The following is a 13,607-nucleotide window of genomic DNA, read 5'->3' as shown; positions in this document are numbered from 1 at the left end:
TTTTTTGTATAAGTGTTTTGTTTCTGTGATATTTTCAAGCTTTACAACTTGCATTAAATATTTTAGTATTTTAATGTGAAATAGCGCTGCTAAAAGTATTCCTTTATTTAAAATACAATTCTAATTAAGCTATATTTATTAAGGTTGGGAATTATATGTTAGCTAGAGGGAGCTACGGATCATACTAATGAAGGTAAGATCGAGAATTTGAATAACACTATCTAAAATGGCGCCCCCATTGGCACAGCGGCATGTTTGCGGACTCACACCGCTAAAAACGGGGTTTCGATACCCATGGTGGGCAGAACAGAGATAGCCCATTGTGTAACTTCGTGCTTATAGTTAAACAAACAAACAAACAAACCTAGAATGCACACAAAAGTCTAAAAGATTTGACGCCAAAGTGTATAGTAAATTAGGGGGCAGATAATATATAAGGTTCAGTAAAGTAACCAATAAAGATAGTTGAGAAATGGTAAAGAAAATACACTTATTTCCAACCTGCAGAGTAAATCAGAGAGCATATTTTCGTTTCAGCAATGAAATGGTAGAATACAAATATTAAATCACATACACCTCTTTTTAGCTTGTTGAAATACTCCTAACCTGGAATGTCATTGCTTACACAACATGGATTAGGAAATTGTATTTGGTTTACACTTATTATCGCTATTTCTAAGCCACCTGGGCTGGAGTAATCCAGGAAGATACTTCATTAGCCTGGATTAATCCAGTTATGGCACTATTGAATCACGTTCCAGAAGATAACTGACCGGCCCGGCATGGCCAAGCGTGTTAAGGCGTACGACTCGTAATCTGAGGGTAGTGGATTCGCATCCCCGTCGCGCCAAACATGCTCGCCCTTTCAGCCGTGGGGCGTTATAATGTGACGGTCAATTCCCCTATTCGTTGGTAAAAGAGTAGCACAATATTTGGCGGTGGGTGGTGATGACCAGCCGCCTTCCCTCTAGTCTTACACTGCTAAATTAGGGACGGCTAGCACAGATAGCCCTCGAAATTCAAAAAACCAACCAACCAAACAAACAAATAACTGACCAGTTCATCAGATTAATATTACGCACAGAGACATCACAATTTAGACCGAATATTTTACCAAATCAGCAAAAACATATACTGTTCTCAACCAGGAAGCAGAAATTCTTCAACGCCTTTGTCGCAAAATTTAGTGTGTTTGTGGAACTTCATTCGAATCAGGGATGGAACTTTGAATCAGACTTGTTTGTGGGAATGGATCTCATCATTTGGATTATAAAGATCACGGTAATAGCTCTTTATCCATCTTATAATTTTAAAATGCCTGCAAATGTTTAAAGGTGTTAATGCCATTGAAATTCGGTAAACGTTTTTTACCAAGTTTGAGGAGCGACTTCAGGGTCACTAATTTGTTCCTTTTCAACTAATTTTGCGTAACGCACTTGTAATTTACAAATTAAATGTTTTATTCTAGGAATTAGACAGAGAAAGAAAGAATATTATTAACAATTTCGTTTTGACGGCATAAGATACAATGCATATGTCTGATTATGAAGGCCAATAAGTTAATGAGATAAAATACATTCATTTCATTTAGATGACTTAAAGTTAAATTTTTGTATATGCGTAACCAGCATTTTGATTAAAAATGTTGTATACCGTAAGTTTATTTAAAGTTTCGTTTTCGAGCTGATCACAGGTTTTTACAGTTGTTATGTGTAATTGTAGAATTATAACAAAAACGAATACAATAAAAAGTATTTAAGCTACCATTACAATATTAAATTAAAATAAGGAATACCAAATTCATGTAACACGGAGAAACGATCATTGCTCGCGAGTTACTAAACCATTGTCACGAGATAATTATCATGTTCTTACGACTTATCACAGTTATATTGTTCGTACGGGATCAGTCATCCTGAGGACGAAAAATCTACATCGTGAGAACGATATTAGTAGTTTGTATGACTTAAATGTCTGTGTCGTTCGTACAAGATAATTATCTTGTTCCCACAAAATCATCTAAGATAAGGTATATATATTCCTTTTTAATTATTTTGTAGTGATGTTAAAATTTCACCTGCATAACTAAATTAATATTTATTTTTCTGTTTTATTTATTATGCTTAGCAACAAACAATTTGTTTTGTTTTGCTCTATGCAGTTTATTTCATTGCATATGAAAGTACACGTACCTCAAGAATATGATTAATAAACTATATGTATTAATTGTAATGTTGGTTGGATCAGATTCAGTAATTTTATTATGACATAAACTGGGTGTGAGATTCTTCGGAAGTGTTCTGAACGAGCAAATCAGTCTTGGATCACGTGACTAAGCGTCACAAAGTCCTTTCAACACCACCACCCAGTGTTAAAACTAATATTCCTGATAGTAAGCAACAGTAGTGGTGTATCACGTAGAATTAGAACGTACATGTGTAATATTAGAAAGTATATATTCGATATACTTGGAAGGAAGAATATTCTTAAATGATTTAATGGTAGGTTTGATATTTTAATTTATATATATATTCTTATATGTCTTGCATTTTTCCGTTTTATATATAAATACATGTGAATTATAAGTTAGGCCTACGCTATGGTGAATTGGAGTTGTTTTGTGGTGATGACACTGACATTATTATCTATTACCAAACGGCAAACCAAATAATTTAGGTTATGAGTATCATTAACAACTAATTACCAAGTTTAAAGTAATTGCATGCTCGAGTGCATGCAATAGGAACAGTGACACAAAGATTTAAAGTGTTGAAAATCCCCGTAAGTAAGAGTTTAATTATCAACTTAACTACACATGGGAGAATTATAAATATTTATCTATTGAATGGCAGTGAAAACGTTATATGCCTTGGTTTGTTTAAATGTAGAATTTTTATAGTTTGGTCTAGACTAGAAATAATACGATGTGCACACATTGATGACAGGCTGATAGTAACGTTGCTAAATAAATATCACCATAGTTTTTAAAGGAGATTTTTTTCCATAATTCTAATGACTTTATTTGGCCTACTTGCTTTAGTATTTGGCTCAACAGTGATAAGTATTCTTATTGGTTTAAAAATGTTAAATAAGTATATATATTTCGTAAATAACAAGAATTATTGTAATTTTAAAATGATAAAATCGCGAGCATAATACAGTAGTATCTTCTTTACTCATAATGTTTATGTAATACGTTTTACTAGAAGAGTGGATAAAAATTACTATTGTTAATGATTAGTCTTAATTATGAGTGACAGGTAAATTTATTCGGTGTATTCGATGTTGTAGCATAGAAGTGCATGTCAAGCTTTCTTAATATTAAATAATACTGATTGGACAAATACGAGAAAAATGTTATTGTGAGATAGTTTTCATGAGATACATCTTAGATACTTCGCTTTAGTATAGGGTAGTCTTTTAACCAATCTTAAATTCCAGCAAAATTCCAAACAAACAACCTAGCGAGAAGTAATGTGTTTTTAAACCAAAATAAAAACATTAAAACCATACTAAGAGAAACCTAATGGAAAGAAAGGATTTTTAAAACCAAAATAAAAATGTTAAAACCATATTACTTGTTTTGTCCACAAAAAACTTATTTTTAACTTAAAAGTTATTTCTGTAATGTAAAACAATATTTGTTTCTAAAACATAATTCTGCAAAAGGAATAGTATATTTATATTTTGTTTATTTTATATGAGTTGCCATCTTTTCATTTAATCGTTGTAGTAAGTTTATATCATTACTAAACCAAATAATTTTGGTTATCAATATTACTGTAATGATGAATTACCAAGTTTAAGTAATTGCATGCGCCAGTACATTCAGTATGAACAGAACCTCAAAACTTTGAATTCAGTTCAAATTCCTGTGAAACGGAGTTTAATTATCAACTGCACATGCGAAAAGCTATAGGGCTACGTTTTATTTAAGCGAAGAATTTGTAAGTTAGAAGTTAGATTAAGAGAAAACAAAGTTTGCTCTATCTCATGATAGATTAGTATTTAGAATAGTTCTAAACCAATTGTAGCTAACAGTAACAATTAGATTACTGGAATCAGTTATTGGCTAACAGTTTTAACCATTCTAATTGGTTTATAAATTTTAAATATATATTTTTCGTGAATAAAAATATTATAAGTTTAATATGTCAATAAAATCTAAACATAGTGCAAGAGCATTTACAATGCTCATTATATTTTTAAAAAACTCTACCGATAGATACCTGTACTATTAGAGTGTTGATATAAGCTATGAGAAACGATCGTTTTCATGCACTAGATTAGTGATAGCGATCCTTTCTAACCCTGGGTGTCAAAAATTAAATATTTTCATGATCATAATTAAGTGGCGTGTATCATACATAAAGTGTCACTGTTATCAAAAGAACATAGCAATTTTAATAATAAAACTATATTCTAGTTCATTTGAACAATACAGGAAAAATAAAAATGATAATAAAATGTTTTAAAATTACCATTTTGCTTGTTATTTAGTTTGGTTTGTTTTGAATTTCACGCAAAGCTATATGTACTAGACGTCCCCAATTTAGCAGTGTAAGACTAGAGGGAAGGTGGTTGGTCATCACCACCCACCGCCAAATATTGTGCTATTCTTTTACCAACGAATAGGGGGATTGACCGTAACATTATAACGCCCTCACAGCTGAAAAGGCGAGCATGTTGAGTGTGACGGGGATTCGAACCCGCGACATTCGGATTACCAGTCGAGTGCCTTAACCATCTGGCTATGTTGAGCCTGTTATTTAGTGACTTATTTGTTGCTGTACTCCTGAAGAAAGCTCTTTATAGCAGGAGTGTAATTCGTACATAATAATGCTACAGAAGCAGCACTGACATCATCAACCAATCTGTTTCTCTTGTTCGTTTTGATGTTATTCAAAGTTGAGAACAAAGTTTCGCAAGAGTAAGCTCATGAAACAATTGTCACTATAGCTTTGGTAAGTCTTTTAAGAGTGTCAAAACTTTCCAGGATGCAGTTCCACACTTTCAGAGCTTCATTATCAGAATTATTATTCACAAGCGGTCTCGTTCGAGTGTTTCTAACTCAGATCTGATATCAATAAATTTTTGCTTCCAGATTGGAAGCTGAATTGGAACTCTGCTAACTGCATTTCAGAGTCGTTTAAATCTAATCATTCAAACAAATCTAATTTCAGATTTGTAAAAACAGCTTTATCAGGAGATGTTATAAAATGTATTGTTCCTTATAACTCTCTGAACTGCACAAATCTTGTTGAAAACTGCTCAATTATAGCGTTAAAATTTCAACAAATTGTTTTCGAGCTTGTTCCAAGTCATCTCTGTCTTGACACTTCATTTCATCAAAATGTTTTTTAACCTATGATATTACTTATAATTTCTACTTTCCAAGTCACGTTTAAAAATGTTGAGCTTGCTTTCAAAGCCTTTGATCAAGCCAAACATTACATCAACTGTTTTTTCCAAAACCTTGTAATTTAATATTGAGTTCATTCAGATGTAATGACAGATCAGTGAAAAACGTAAGTCTTCTAAGCCCAGCCACATCAGTTAAAGTAAGGAAACTGTTTTGTATTTTTCATATAAAAAAAATAACCCGATTTCACTTAAGCATTCCACTCAACGTTCAAGTACTTTACCGCGACTTAACCATCGCACATTATTTATTGTACATAAGTAATTAATTATAAACTGAATTAACTTCATTTGACAGTGACATAATTTCGGGCACAGCCAATGAATCTATCAAAGTGACTATTTTTGTCACAACTGCCATTACATCATTGACTTATTTTAAACCTACATTTGCACACAATATCTTTTGATGTATAATACAGTGAAAGCATACAAGCAGATGACCAACAGTTTCTTCACAAATCCAACATTTCGTCCAATCATATTTGAGGCAACATCTGTCGTAACTGACACTATTTTAGACACATATATCTGTTTATCACGAAGCATTCTAACAACAACCTCACTTATATCTGCTCCTGTTGTATTCAGAAGCAAATTTTTAATTTAAGTAATTCCTCATATATTGCATTGCCACTGGGATATCTAGCAATAATAGCTAATTGAGCCAATGACGTAGCATCGGTAGTGTCACCGAGACAAATAGAAAATAAATCAATTAATTTTCTATATCATATTTTATCTTCATCACTCTGTTTTTAATAGTATATAAAGCAACTATTATTTTGAAAGTCATCAAATACAAATGGTGCACATTTCACAAAAGTTTTCTTATTGAAGACTCCATCACTAAGTGAGTTTCCATGCTGGACAATAGTATGTGAAATACAGAAGCTTACAGACACTAAATTTGAAGGCCCACTTACAAATTTAAGTTAGTTGTCTGACTGAGACTGTTTATTTTTTTATTTGTAATATATATATAAATTATTCACGTTCTCAGTTTTTTTTCTAGAAGCCACTGGTGGTTAGTTTCGGAATGCCTTTTCACATTCCAAGTTCCTCTTACAACTGTTGTAGTACACAGGATGCACAGAGCTTTGTCGTTCGTATTAATAACACCATATTTTTCAGTCCACTAATCTTGTAAACTTCTTCCGCTTCCTTTCTTTGACAGTTTTATTTTGTTGTTTATCGATTCTGCTATTATGATAAGGATGAAATATTAAAAAACAATAGCAATTCAGTATCGGTAACACAAGTATTTAATGTGACAAATGAATGTTAGAACAAGTAAAACGATGAATTAATGTTAGGCCTGACTAGTTTCAGCGATACCACAGTTAATAAAGGTTTATAGTCCAGTCCACCTATGTTAATAAATATAGGAGAACATAAAATAGGTATTAAACGGAAAGATCATCAAATAGATAACAGTTGACTGCTCCGTATTGCATCGACTGTTTGATTTTTCTTTTCTCCTTCTCGAGTATATTTCAAATAATTTTTGTATGCATTATGAAATTTATAATTTTACATAACGTGTGATTAATCAAAGGAATTTTCAGTGTTTATTTAATCTTTTTTTTTTCTGTTCACTTATTACCTTGTATATCCAAGGAAGAATAAACACATTTAAAATTTTGATGTGAATTAAACTACTTTATTTAACATAAAGGGGCATGTGTGATGTGGAAACAATGGATCCTCAGACATACCGTGTGTCGAGATTTAATTTTTTTGGTTTAGATGCCAGTGGCAGTTAAACAGTCTATACCACACTTAACAGAAAGGACTTTCTTGACAGTGTTAAGTTTCCTTTTACGAAACAACACATAAATAGACTTGAATAGTTAGATTATGTGTTTCAGCGTATGTTTCTATTGAGCTCTTTGTGTTCTTCTCACCACAGGTATTGAAACCAGGTTTCTTGCATTATAAACCAACATAGTTTCAGTGTAAAAGAACAATAATGTGCTACTTTCCTAAAAATCGACTTAGGCTTTATAAATTCCATCATCTCTTCTATGTACTGTATGTATGAAATTATGGGTCTAGTTCACAATCGTATACTAAAGCAATATTAAATTTTTTATTTGATAGTCCCCCTGTGAGTCAGTGTTAAGTGTACGGACTTTGAAAGTCAAACTCCTACAGAGGGCGAGTAATTCATTGTGTAGCTTTCCGTTAAATTAAGTTAGCAAAACAAATAAATTTTACTTTGCAGCTTTGTGTGTGGAATAAGATTATACTGAGTTTGTGGAAAAGTAATCTTTTTTTATATACTTGTTATAGAAACTTGATGTAAACGAGAGTTTTTGAACACTGATTGGAAAATAAAATGTAAACAATGTTCACTGGTTACGAAAATGTAAAGTAAACAAGGTAGTAAAGCATTTTCAGAATTTTGATAGGAATATTTTGTTTGTTTTTGAATTCCACGCGAAGCTACACGAGGGCTATCTGTGATAGCCGTCCCTAATCTAACAGTGTAAGACTAGAGGGAAGGCAGCTAATCATCACCACCCACCGCCAACTCTTGGGCTACTCTTTTTTTTACCAACGAATAGTGGGATTGACTGTTACATTATAACGCCCCCACGGCTGAAAGGGCGAGCATGTTTGGCGCGACGGGGATACGAACCCGCGACCCTCAGAATACGAGTCGCACGCCTTAACGCGCTTGCCCATGCCGGGCCAATTTACGAAGGATATAAATGATAAAGGATATAAATCAGGGAAATTCGTTATACATCTGAGAAGTTTAACTTTACTCTAATGATGGGAAATTAGGAGAACTATAGGATATCAAGAGAGTCGGTCGAACGGGAAATTAAGAAATAGAAAACAGTTAAAAAAAGGTTGGCTGAAAATATAAAAATAAATAGTAATGACTTATTCAAGTACATTGATGATAAAATATCAGAATGCAGATACGACCTTCGAGAAGTGATACCAAAAGGCTAATATTTAATTATTTTCAGATGGCCAGGTTATTATATGCAGTTTTTTCGTTTTTAATAATAAAAACCTAAGCAATATTTTTCAATCTGAACAGTTACCAGACAAAAACAACGCTGAACAAGATTATCACATTAATTCGAGCTTGTTAAAAAAATTGGGAAGTTTAAAGAACGATAAGACACGTAGAATAGATAATATCTTCAACAAATATTGCAAATGGTTAAGAATTGGATAGGTGAACTACTTGCTATTATTTTTTTCAAAGTTCTTGAATAGTGGAGAGGTGCCAGAAGATTGAAAGTTGGTTAATGTTACTCCTCTTTTCAAAGGAGGAGGTAAAAATTGTCTTAGCAGTTATAGACCTGATAGTCTTTTGTCAGTGGTGGAGAAAGTTTTTAGAAGTTTGATAAAAAGCGCTTGACAAAGTTTTAAATTTTTATGGATAATCAATACGGTTTCATCAGGAGAAAACCTTGCCTTACTAAACTTTTGTTATTTTTTGAAAATGTTATTGCTTATGTAGGTGAGAGTATAGATATAATATTTCTAGATTTTCAGAAAGCATTTGATAAGATGCCACTTAAAAGACTTGTAAAAACAATCTTTCTAGGTGTGAGGAAGAGAAGAGTTAGCAAATTGGATAGGAGAGTGGCTGGATGGAAGAAAGCAGAAGGTTATTACAAATGAAGTTCAGTCAAACCGTATTAAAGCCACAATTGTGGTACCTCAGGGCTCATTGTCAGTACCTTTACTTTTTGTGAGTTACATCATTGACATAGATAAGGAACTGGCCAGTAAATCTGCTGATTATATTAAGGTTTTGGATGATGCTGGCTTTGAGGAGAATGCTATTGATTTACAAAAAGAACACAAATATAAACGACAAAGACAGCTTTATTATTCTAATAGGGTGGTTGGCCTTTGGAACAGTTTTCCTGCGGATGTTGTGGATGCAGTTAATTGAATAAAGATTTGAATAATAAACGATGACTTCGCGATATCTTTTTAGGAGTTAGTTTGATTCAGTGGACGGGACAGTTTAAATGGACCACAAGGTCCCTTGTTATTCTTTAATGTTATCATATATGTTATGTTAAAATTATAAAATATAAGAAGCATTTAGCACATATGTTAGTTTTACATTGTATGAATATACTAAAAATAGATAGATCAAATTATCTTGTCGTATAATAAAGGATAATATCATTTTTTAAGTTTTCTAGTCTATATGCATTCATGGCCAGAACATATTTTCCTGTAAGTTTGTGTTGATTAACTGATGTTTAAGCAGTCCAAAACATAGTGACTAGTATTTAAGCAATTAGTGCCAATAAAGATTATTGCGTTTCCATTCTCATGAGATAAATGAAATATTTTCCATGAATATTATTTGAGAATATGTTATTTATGCAATGATAGTTCTCTATCACCTACTAATCACATGTGACATGCTATATTGTATCTATTGTATCCAATAATTTGTAAACCAACCAATCTTTTTATATTTCATGTATGTTATATACTTCTAGTGATCAGGGGTTAACAAACGTAAAGAGATGGATGAAACGTTTATTCATAATTACATGCTGAATATTTGATTGTGAATTTTGGACTTAAAAATTTACTGAGTCCAACCTTCGAAATTTTTTTTGTATAAGTGTTTTGTTTCTGTGATATTTTCAAGCTTTACAACTTGCATTAAATATTTTAGTATTTTAATGTGAAATAGCGCTGCTAAAAGTATTCCTTTATTTAAAATACAATTCTAATTAAGCTATATTTATTAAGGTTGGGAATTATATGTTAGCTAGAGGGAGCTACGGATCATACTAATGAAGGTAAGATCGAGAATTTGAATAACACTATCTAAAATGGCGCCCCCATTGGCACAGCGGCATGTTTGCGGACTCACACCGCTAAAAACGGGGTTTCGATACCCATGGTGGGCAGAACAGAGATAGCCCATTGTGTAACTTCGTGCTTATAGTTAAACAAACAAACAAACAAACCTAGAATGCACACAAAAGTCTAAAAGATTTGACGCCAGAGTGTATAGTAAATTCGGGGGCAGATAATATATAAGGTTCAGTAAAGTAACCAATAAAGATAGTTGAGAAATGGTAAAGAAAATACACTTATTTCCAACCTGCAGAGTAAATCAGAGAGCATATTTTCGTTTCAGCAATGAAATGGTAGAATACAAATATTAAATCACATACATCTCTTTTTAGCTTGTTGAAATACTCCTAACCTGGAATGTCATTGCTTACACAACATGGATTAGGAAATTGTATTTGGTTTACACTTATTATCGCTATTTCTAAGCCACCTGGGCTGGAGTAATCCAGGAAGATACTTCATTAGCCTGGATTAATCCAGTTATGGCACTATTGAATCACGTTCCAGAAGATAACTGACCGGCCCGGCATGGCCAAGCGTGTTAAGGCGTACGACTCGTAATCTGAGGGTAGTGGATTCGCATCCCCGTCGCGCCAAACATGCTCGCCCTTTCAGCCGTGGGGCGTTATAATGTGACGGTCAATTCCCTATTCGTTGGTAAAAGAGTAGCACAATATTTGGCGGTGGGTGGTGATGACCAGCCGCCTTCCCTCTAGTCTTACACTGCTAAATTAGGGACGGCTAGCACAGATAGCCCTCGAAATTCAAAACCAACCAACCAAACAAACAAATAACTGACCAGTTCATCAGATTAATATTACGCACAGAGACATCACAATTTAGACCGAATATTTTACCAAATCAGCAAAACATATACTGTTCTCAACCAGGAAGCAGAAATTCTTCAACGCCTTTGTCGCAAAATTTAGTGTGTTTGTGGAACTTCATTCGAATCAGGGATGGAACTTTGAATCAGACTTGTTTGTGGGAATGGATCTCATCATTTGGATTATAAAGATCACGGTAATAGCTCTTTATCCATCTTATAATTTTAAAATGCCTGCAAATGTTTAAAGGTGTTAATGCCATTGAAATTCGGTAAACGTTTTTACCAAGTTTGAGGAGCGACTTCAGGGTCACTAATTTGTTCCTTTTCAACTAATTTTGCGTAACGCACTTGTAATTTACAAATTAAATGTTTTATTCTAGGAATTAGACAGAGAAAGAAAGAATATTATTAACAATTTCGTTTTGACGGCATAAGATACAATGCATATGTCTGATTATGAAGGCCAATAAGTTAATGAGATAAAATACATTCATTTCATTTAGATGACTTAAAGTTAAATTTTTGTATATGCGTAACCAGCATTTTGATTAAAAATGTTGTATACCGTAAGTTTATTTAAAGTTTCGTTTTCGAGCTGATCACAGGTTTTTACAGTTGTTATGTGTAATTGTAGAATTATAACAAAAACGAATACAATAAAAAGTATTTAAGCTACCATTACAATATTAAATTAAAATAAGGAATACCAAATTCATGTAACACGGAGAAACGATCATTGCTCGCGAGTTACTAAACCATTGTCACGAGATAATTATCATGTTCTTACGACTTATCACAGTTATATTGTTCGTACGGGATCAGTCATCCTGAGGACGAAAAAATCTACATCGTGAGAACGATATTAGTAGTTTGTATGACTTAAATGTCTGTGTCGTTCGTACAAGATAATTATCTTGTTCCCACAAAATCATCTAAGATAAGGTATATATATTCCTTTTTAATTATTTTGTAGTGATGTTAAAATTTCACCTGCATAACTAAATTAATATTTATTTTTCTGTTTTATTTATTATGCTTAGCAACAAACAATTTGTTTTGTTTTGCTCTATGCAGTTTATTTCATTGCATATGAAAGTACACGTACCTCAAGAATATGATTAATAAACTATATGTATTAATTGTAATGTTGGTTGGATCAGATTCAGTAATTTTATTATGACATAAACTGGGTGTGAGATTCTTCGGAAGTGTTCTGAACGAGCAAATCAGTCTTGGATCACGTGACTAAGCGTCACAAAGTCCTTTCAACACCACCACCCAGTGTTAAAACTAATATTCCTGATAGTAAGCAACAGTAGTGGTGTATCACGTAGAATTAGAACGTACATGTGTAATATTAGAAAGTATATATTCGATATACTTGGAAGGAAGAATATTCTTAAATGATTTAATGGTAGGTTTGATATTTTAATTTATATATATATTCTTATATGTCTTGCATTTTTCCGTTTTATATATAAATACATGTGAATTATAAGTTAGGCCTACGCTATGGTGAATTGGAGTTGTTTTGTGGTGATGACACTGACATTATTATCTATTACCAAACGGCAAACCAAATAATTTAGGTTATGAGTATCATTAACAACTAATTACCAAGTTTAAAGTAATTGCATGCTCGAGTGCATGCAATAGGAACAGTGACACAAAGATTTAAAGTGTTGAAAATCCCCGTAAGTAAGAGTTTAATTATCAACTTAACTACACATGGGAGAATTATAAATATTTATCTATTGAATGGCAGTGAAAACGTTATATGCCTTGGTTTGTTTAAATGTAGAATTTTTATAGTTTGGTCTAGACTAGAAATAATACGATGTGCACACATTGATGACAGGCTGATAGTAACGTTGCTAAATAAATATCACCATAGTTTTAAAGGAGATTTTTTCCATAATTCTAATGACTTTATTTGGCCTACTTGCTTTAGTATTTGGCTCAACAGTGATAAGTATTCTTATTGGTTTAAAAATGTTAAATAAGTATATATATTTCGTAAATAACAAGAATTATTGTAATTTTAAAATGATAAAATCGCGAGCATAATACAGTAGTATCTTCTTTACTCATAATGTTTATGTAATACGTTTTACTAGAAGAGTGGATAAAAATTACTATTGTTAATGATTAGTCTTAATTATGAGTGACAGGTAAATTTATTCGGTGTATTCGATGTTGTAGCATAGAAGTGCATGTCAAGCTTTCTTAATATTAAATAATACTGATTGGACAAATACGAGAAAAATGTTATTGTGAGATAGTTTTCATGAGATACATCTTAGATACTTCGCTTTAGTATAGGGTAGTCTTTTAACCAATCTTAAATTCCAGCAAAATTCCAAACAAACAACCTAGCGAGAAGTAATGTGTTTTTAAACCAAAATAAAAACATTAAAACCATACTAAGAGAAACCTAATGGAAAGAAAAGATTTTTAAAACCAAAATAAAATGTTAAAACCATATTACTTGTTT

At 32.4% G+C, this 13,607-nt stretch overlaps 1 protein-coding gene across 1 annotated transcript in view; it reads left to right on the top strand.

Moving 5' to 3' along the window:
- The first annotated feature begins 2,372 nt into the window (after window positions 1-2,372).
- The window catches only part of LOC143248813 (complement factor B-like), a 62,788-nt gene continuing 51,553 nt past the window's right edge, over window positions 2,373-13,607 (top strand). The window contains exons 1-2 of the mRNA XM_076497586.1: window positions 2,373-2,501; window positions 8,996-9,142. Coding sequence (XP_076353701.1) covers window positions 9,042-9,142 — 101 coding nt within the window. The 5' untranslated portion in view covers window positions 2,373-2,501; window positions 8,996-9,041. The remainder of the gene's footprint in view (window positions 2,502-8,995; window positions 9,143-13,607) is intronic.

This window comes from Tachypleus tridentatus, chromosome 4, assembly GCF_004210375.1.
Source record: "Tachypleus tridentatus isolate NWPU-2018 chromosome 4, ASM421037v1, whole genome shotgun sequence".
NCBI lineage: Eukaryota > Metazoa > Arthropoda > Merostomata > Xiphosura > Limulidae > Tachypleus > Tachypleus tridentatus.
The sequence above is the reverse complement of the archived record's forward strand: the minus strand, read 5'-3'. Positions and strand labels throughout refer to the sequence as shown.